This window comes from Octopus bimaculoides, chromosome 1 (assembly GCF_001194135.2).
Source record: "Octopus bimaculoides isolate UCB-OBI-ISO-001 chromosome 1, ASM119413v2, whole genome shotgun sequence".
Classification (NCBI taxonomy): Eukaryota; Metazoa; Mollusca; class Cephalopoda; order Octopoda; family Octopodidae; genus Octopus; species Octopus bimaculoides.
The window spans coordinates 40,722,344-40,731,114 of record NC_068981.1 but is presented as its reverse complement, the minus strand read 5'-3'; the positions used below and the strand labels follow the sequence as shown (position 1 = coordinate 40,731,114).

General features: G+C 35.5%; 1 protein-coding gene across 9 annotated transcripts in view; it reads right to left on the bottom strand.

The window, feature by feature from the left end:
• LOC106871129 (uncharacterized) overlaps positions 1–8,771 on the bottom strand; it is a 79,783-nt gene that overhangs the window by 27,062 nt on the left and 43,950 nt on the right. The window contains exons 3-4 of one of the 9 annotated variants that reach the window (XR_008263652.1): positions 4,449–4,719; positions 401–1,344 (exon numbers count right to left, since the gene is read on the bottom strand). The exons of 5 other annotated variants lie outside the window; for them this stretch is intronic. Coding sequence is in view for 1 of the 4 variants with exons in the window: in XM_052966182.1 (XP_052822142.1) it covers positions 4,526–4,719 (194 nt within the window). In the remaining 3 variants the exon portion in view is untranslated. Of the gene's footprint in view, positions 1–399; positions 1,345–4,175; positions 4,720–8,771 lie in introns of those variants that run through there. 3 more of the 9 variants (XR_008263654.1, XM_052966182.1, XR_008263651.1) reach the window with 3 other exon arrangements.

Here is an 8,771-nt window from a genome sequence, read left to right as displayed (position 1 = left end):
TAATAATAATAATAATAATAATAATAGTCAAGGCGACTACCATACCAGTGATTGTAGGATCTCTAGGAGTGATAAAAAGAAGGTACTGAAACCTATTTGAAAATGATACCAGGCTTACCATCCCTACAGGAAGTGCAAAAAATCGTGCTAACTGGAACGACTCATGTACTGAGAAGAGCATTATCGCTGTGAAAACAACATCCATTCACGAATTTTTTTTTTTCTTAAATACATATTTTACCTGTGAATTTGCGTGTGTAAACTGGGAATGCATACAACGAGTTTCTCTGCCCTAGGTGTACGGAAAACACTCGGCGAGAAATGGAAGACATTTTGAAAAAAGAAGAAAAATAACAACATAATAATAATAATAATAATAATGATAATAATAATAATAATTATTATTATTATTACACGAAAACACACAGCTTATTTTGTAGGGCATGGTGGAGAGTGTCAGATGTCCACAGTCAGAAGACTAAGGTGACACTTGCTTACTGGTCACGCTTCAAGAACCCTGCGAAGAATTCTTGCAGTTCCAAGCAATGCTGATTTTTGTAGGTGTTCTACCTTCACCCTTGCACCAATCTTTTTCAGCCATGCTGGTAGTTGAGCGCTGATACTTCCAAGTAAACCAATTACTATTGGTACCACGTCTACTCTCTTCATTGACTACAACCTTCGTATTTCTCACTTCAAATCGTCGTAGTTGTTTATTTTTTCCTTCTTCTTTCACATTGAACCTGTTATCATGTATGTATGTATGTATGTAAGCATTTGTATTTATAAGTGTATAGACGTGTCTGTGTGTATATGTGTATGTACAAGTAAATGTATATTTATGTATTGATATGTGTGTCTGTTCAAGTTGTATATATGACTGTTAAATGTATGTTTATGTACTGGTATGTGTGTCTGTTGAAGTTGTATATATAACTGTTACTCCGTCGAAGTTTGTATATATATGTTCAGGCGTAGGAGTGGCTGTGTGATAAGTAGCTTGCTTACGAACCACATGGTTCCGGGTTCAGTCCCACTACGTGGCACCTTGGGCAAGTATCTTCAACTATAGCCTCGGGCCGACCAAAGCCTTGTGAGTGGATTTGGAAGACAGAAACTGAAAGAAGCCCGTCGTATATATGTATATATATATGTGTATGTATGTGTGTCTGTGTTTATCCCCCTAACATCGCTTGACAACTGATGCTGTTGTGTTTACGTCCCCGTAACTTAGCGGTTCGGCAAAAGAGACTGATAGAATAAGTACTAGGCTTACAAAGAATAAGTCCTGGGGTCGATTTGCTCGACTAAAGGCGGTGCTCCAGCATAGCCACAGTCAAATAACTGAAACAAGGAAAAGAGTAAAAGAATAAAAGAGTATACTTAATAATAATATATCAATTGAATAAAATTAAAACATGGTTTGGCTTTCACTGATCTCATAAACAAAAAAATTATTTATAAACCTCTGAACGAAAAACATTCAATAGCAGTACTCTAGAGTAAAGATTGTTTGCCAAGATAATGTGGCAGTCCTGTTTAGGACGAATATTACTGTTATTTAGCCCCAGGAAGCAACGTCTCCAGCTGTCTACCGACGCACTATCTGCGTCCTTATATTTTCGAACAAGGGAGTTTAGTGTTCCCACTCAGCGCTAAAGCAATATCTGTGTACCAGTGGGTTCTGGGTTATTTCTCTTCATCAGCACAGAATAACTGCTCGGCTAGAGATGGTGACACTAAGTTCCCGTTCGAAATATCTATTTTTCAGAGTGACACACAATTACTGATCCCATAGATAGAAAAAATATTATTTCTATATATCTGAATGAGAAACATTCCGTGAGAAACAGTACTCTAGAGTAAAGATCATTTGCCAACATAATGTGGCAGTCCATGTTAGGACGAATGTTTCCTGAGGCTAAATAACAGTGACATTCGTCCTAACCAGGGCTGTCACATTATGTTGGCAAATAGTCTTTACCCTAAAGTATTGTTACGGAATGTTTTTCGTTCAGAGCTTTAGAAATAGTAATTTCTATCCCAAATCATTATATCAGGTCTGTTGTGCTTACATTTTATTGAGGTCTTCAGCAGTACTCCTTTTTTATCATGAGTAGCTATAGCTTCTACCATACTGTGGGTTCTTATTTCTGTGTCTTCAAGGTTATCTTTCAGACGTTATCTTTCGTTATAGAGTGTCCTAGCTACAACATCATGTCTCATCGGTAGGTAATATCGTGACAACATTTTCGGACAGCTGCTTATGGTGTTGGTGATATCTTCAGTGTGAACATCACAAAGTCTGCATCGGTTGTCACATTTTACTGCTTTTCCTGCATCTCTATCCCTTTTAGCATCAGGTATTTGGTTGATATTTCTTGTTCCTGGATTGCAAATGCATGCCCTTCAAAATGGAAGATAGTAATCCGGCTATTGGTCTATGATAGACAACTTTGATGGTCAATGTTAATGTCATCTCGGTGTTTCTACTAATATATCCATGCATAATCTTCTGCTCATATAGGCTCATCCTTTCATTTGATGATATGTTGCGGTAGAGTCGTGCGACGTCTCTGGGCATGTATTCTAGGTTATCAAACAAAGTATGTTGCTCAAGGAGCTGTCTTCAAAGTCTTATATCAGCCTCATGCATGCAAACTTGATCAAGGGATGCACTTCGACACTTAATAATTAAAAGATGTCGAAGGGATATGATACGACATTCAAAGGAATTTTGGATCGACGTTAAGCCTCTGCTGCCTTGTTTACGTTTCAGGTATTTTTTGGCTTTTCACACGAATGGCTCGGATCTCATCAAGCGTCCAATCAAGCGGCCCAAATGTTTGTATGAGTACTGGTACTGCAAACACATTGTGGGCCGCTGTTTTATTGAATGCAGAGAGTTCTGAGGTCCATATTTTCTTTATTCGGCTGTAATATTCTTTAGTGACACGTGTTTTTATTACAGGTGCCATTGTAAGATATGTTTTCATCCACCCCTAGATACCTGTAACATTCCTCGTCAGATATAGGAAAAACAGTCAAACCATTGATGAAGATGTTGCTAGTCTGGTTTATAATGTTTATAGAACTACATATGGTTGTGAAAACAACCATATAACAACAGTTATCCTGACCAAACTCCAGCCCTACACCCTTTGAGAGTGTAACTAGGTCAACGCTCTTTTTCATCTCATGCATATTCTATGTATGTATGTATATACGTACATTCGTATGTATGTATGTATGTATGTATGTATGTATGTATTATATATGTATGTATGTATGTATGCATACATGTCAGCATACTTGTGTCGTAAAAAATGCAGGCATTTTTGTTAATGATAGAAAATAGAGCACCAAAACGATGGGAGAAACTTGAAAAATTACTCGTCTAAAGACTTTGCACTCTTTATTTAAAAGAAAAAAATATTTTTAGTAATTCTTAATTATATTTATAAAGTACAGGGTTATTCAAAAAGAATGAACCGATTTCATTACGCAATATTTTAATAAGGAAAACTTTAATAAGTCGTAAGTATTAACTCAAAATCAACTTTTATTTCCGGTCTTACAAGGGTTCAATGTGGCCACCACCTGCAGCACGGGCAACATCAATGCGATAAGAGAATTCCTCCTAGATGCGTATCAGCATATCAAAAGCAAGTTCATTATGGAACTAAAGAATAAATTTGCTTTGCTTGAGGCGATTCCAGAAGATATTGACTTAGAAGGGAAATGGAAAAACTTCGATAAAGCATTCAACCAGACAGCCAAAGAAGTACTCGGTGAATCGTGATATGCTGATATGCGTTTGGGAGGAATTCTCTTATCGCATTGATGATGCCCGTGCTGCAGGTGGTGGCCACATTGAACACTATATCAGACAGGAAATAAAAGTCGATTGTGAGTTGATATTTGTGACTTAGCTGGAGTTTTCTATTGGTTTTTCCTTATTAAAATATTATGTAATGAAATCGGTTCATTCTTTTTGAATAACCCTGTATATTGCCAGCTTTTTTACTGATAATTCTTTTACTGCTTCATTGAAAAATTTAATGATAGTTATAAAAATTTAATTTAAAACGATAATACTGTATTTACAAAAATGTTATACTTTTATTTCGAATACATTGAAAGATAAGCATGTAATCTCCCATTGGTTAATCAATCTCGAAGAAAAATCACACAGTGAGACTATTTATGCTTACATAAGCATATTGTACGTACGGACATATATCTTAACATGTAATTAGCATTATTTCAAAAGATCTTTTGTTACAATAAAAACTATGATTTACAAAAAATCTATGATTTCCATAAAGAGTTCCTTGTTTTCCATCGTTATTTATGAATATCTTAATATTGCTCCAGCATTTTTTCTTACTTAAAGCAATACAAAGTTGTCCATGACTAAACACAGGAGAAGATAAGTAAACACCTACTTGGTTTAATGATTGTCCTGGTGATTTGTTGATGGTCATGGCAAATGTAGGTATTACAGGAAATTGTCTTCTGTTCATTACAAAAGGCAGATTTGTATCACTTGGTGAAAGGTTCCTCCTAGGGATAAACACCGCCTTTCCTTCTTGCTTCCACTTCGTAACTTTCCATGAATGTAAAAATCATGCAGGGACGTTACCAACAAACGTGTGCCGTTCAATAGCTCTCTCCGTAGATTCAGATTCTTGAGTTCCAGTTTGTGAGGTGGCATTCCTGGAGGAATTAGAGAATTCAAAAATTCAACTGGGACATTAACATGATCTTCTAAAATAACATGATCTTCTAAAGAAATACTGCCCACACTGGACTATTCCTTTGATTGTTCAGGAAGTAGTGTAAGAATAGACTCATATACTTTAAAGACACCTTTATTTTTTGAAACGAGAGTAATCTTTGAAGAGAGATCTTCCATGTGATTTTCATTTGCAATGTCAAGAGATTCTCAAAGTATCTCCTGAAAATAGCATGTAATTTGGTATCTTAACGATGTTTTCATGTAATGATGTAATTTGGTATTTCAATAAGTGTGTTATTACCAATTCGCAACAGACATTTAGAAAATCTTCTTGTCCTCTAATGCGTACACTTCCTGTATGCAATTACAGCATTTGAGCCACTCTAGGTATAACTGGTACAGTCCTGCGAAAATTTCCACCCAAAAGAATTTTGCCAACAAACGGTCTATCTGAATGCATAATTCCCTTCAATAGGATACTAACTGCATGAAGTGCATTGCGGGAAAGTATTGAGGTTTCATCAATTATTATTAAAGTAAATGTCAGAAGGTTGTTCAGATAGAAAATGTTTGGCCGTGCAAAATTGACACAGTAAATTCCTTTCTCCACAATAATGTTGTTCAACGTTTCCCTCGTTGTACGTTGAATTTAACATGTTCATCATGTCAAGTGGCTCTCATCCTTTCGGCATTATGTTGCCCTCTGTTGCTCTGATTTTCATCTCGATTTCGTTGCTCCTGTTTTTTTTACCTCTTAGAAATTGCCTGCTCTACGTTTTTATTTTGGCATCTGAGAGCTACTCTGTCTCTGGCTTGAGCTCTTTTCTCTCTGACTTTTCACGATCAGCTTTTCGTTTAGCTCCCAATTGTTCTTGACTGAAATTAGAGCTTCGTTTTTTTATGTCTTTTTCTAGTTAATCTTTTTTCAAGTGCTGATTCCATCTTGTATTATATTATATTACGTCAGTAATAAACTGTATTAGTAATAAAAAATATATAAGCGCACAGTCTGTTAAAAAATAGATACGGTTGCCACGTCTTTGTTGAAAATATTATCGTTCACGTAATGTGTGTGTGTGTGTGTGTGTGTGTGTGTGTGTGTGTGTGTGTGTGTGTGTGTGTGTGTGTGTAACTAGATATATAAAATCGAATGAGTATATTCTTTCTGCTTGAAACATGTTTTGATATTGGGGTTAAATGTCGTCTGACCTATTTAAATGTCTGCTCGTTTCATTTAATCAAGTAATATATTCTTTAAAATGTATTGCTTTTTTCTATTTAGCTTTATTCTTTATTAAATAACAAGCAGTAATACCTGTCGTTGCTCGGGTAATTACTTTTACTCTTTCTCGGGAGTCACATTCAAAGTGTTATTATATATATAGATTAACTCCTCCTGTATGTTTGTATTTTATAAGAAAAAAACATGTAATAATTGTAGAAAGAGATCAATTTCATACATGAACTTCTGTTTGTTTATTATATGACAATATTAAGTGCGTTGTATGTGTTATTTTATATATCAGTACAGTAATGACAATTATATAATACCCAAGACTTTGGTCGGCGCGGAGCTGTAATGAAAGAGAATTGCCCAACGTGTCGCACAGTGGGATTGAACCCAAGGTGACATGGTTGGAAAGCAAGCTTCTCAACCATACAGCCACGCCTATAAAGGAAAGATGCATTTTGGATAATATACTCCTTGATACAATATGCTTAACAAAAAGATGGGATGTTTACGGCGAGAAGACCTTTGATTTGAATATTTACTCGAGCAACGCAACAACTAACAACGCTACATCATACAAGGTGTTCCATAATTAACTATCTATTTCAATGAAATTGAGCAAATTTAAAAAAAAAAAAAAACTGACAGAATTTTATGTTTATTACCAGAAACAAATAGATTTATAAATCTTACGTCAACTTTTATTGAAAATTTTCAACATGTCTGTATCCCTGCATACTTCAAATCTCTCCCTAGCGTTGTGGAACACATTTTGAATATTTCAGGAATTAGCTCTTGCATTGCTAACTGCATGTGTTCTTTAAGCTCAGCTAAACGAGTGCTCCATCTTGGAGATGAAGGTAAAGAAAATGATTACTGCTAAATTGAAAAGATGCTGTCATGGAAAATAAGAGGGGTCCAATAGGAATGAAAATAAAATTCTAAACAGAACTCAAAATTTACACACTTTTAATACATATTAAACATGTTAAACATAAATAAAAGTGAGTTTTCAAAAAATGCATCCGATTTCACTCAAATCATCATTATTCTGGGACACCCGATATTTATACGTCCGACTAAACTGGGGAGGGAACACAGGATAGGGGACTAATTGCAGGTTGCGAACGTAACTTCCGGAAGTGGTCACGCAGTCAAACTCAAATGGCTGTGAGTCACAACAGCAGTTTTTTTCTTTTTTTTGTATGAACATTTTGCATTCAGACATAGATGACATAGAAAGCGTCGCGCAGGATTGGAAAACGTGAAACATCAACAGGGTACTTCCGGAAAATGTACGAATGGGTTTGTTGTGCCTTTACCCAGCCGCACACACACGCACATGGCCCGATGGTGCCCGGGATGGTAACATGAAACATTAACAGGGCACCGACAAAAATGTTAACGATTTTCTTGTTTCCTTTGCCAAATTGGACAAAAAGGTTTTCATGAAATATTATACGCTGCTTATAATGCACAAGTAGCGTCAATATTTCATCGTCGGAAAATGGCCTAAAACAAAGATAAAACCCAGCACAGTATACTCAAACCTGATTAACCTGCATCTTTTTTGGTGGAGGTGCATAGTCGGCGTCGGAATTTTTTTTTAGTCAACAACAATTCGAGGAGCCTGATTAATGTTCGCTGCAAATTTGGAGGAAAGCGACTGGATACTCTTCAAGTTACGGGCCTTGACGCTGCGAAAATGCTTTAAAAATGCGGTTTATCTGCACCTGGGTCTGCATTAGGCAAGAATTTGAAAATGTTTTTGGCCCATGACACTCCTATGTAATGTATGTATAAAATTTCATTAAAATCGGTTGGTTGGATCTCGAGTTTTAAAGACATGACAAACACAGACAGACACACATCCTGTGTTTTATATATAGATAGATTTCCAAATTTATTTTAATAAGGGAACACAGAAAAAGAACAACAAAAAAGTTAATATAAACTGTTACATAGAACATGCATCGTGCTTATGTGTTAGCGGGTTTGATGTCCTATTATGGACATCTCTCTTATATGTTTAAATGTACACTGTATGTATTTATATGAATAATATATAATATATTGACTAGTTTTTTCTTCTCGCTAGACCACTGGTAGAATTTCTAAATATTTTGCTACCCTGAGATTTATTTATAATGATATAATGATTTTTTGGCTAATTTCTGGAAGAAAATGAGCATTTTTTGTATTTGCTGCTGCTAAGAAAACCGCACATGCGCGGTAGATATGAAAAATTATAACATAAGCACGGGGTACGTTCTATGTATTGCCTCGTGTTTATATGTTAATCTTGGCTTTCCTGCTGATGATAGCTGACCTAGCAAATTATTTTATTTTGCTGAAAATAGCTTGAAACCATGGTTTAGGAAATAGATGGTAAATGTTTTTATTTTTCATTTCCTTTCGAAATTATCCCTAATTGTAGTTTGGAGTTTGGCTGCTCCTTCTAACGGGTTAGATGTCCTATTATGGACATCTCTCTTATGTGTTTAAATGTACACTGTATGTATTTATATGAATAATATATAGTCTATTGACTAGATTTTTCTTCTCGCTAGACCACTAGTAGCAAAAAGAATCTCTAAATATTTTGCTACCCTGAGATTTATTAATAATATATATATATATACTCTTTTCTCTCTCTCTTTTACTCTTTTACTTGTTTCAGTCATTTGAATGTGGCTATGCTGGAGCACCGCCTTTAGTCAAACAGATCGATCCTAGGACTTATTCTTTGTAAGCCTAGTACTTATTCTACCGGTCTCTTTTGCCGAACCGCTAAGTTAC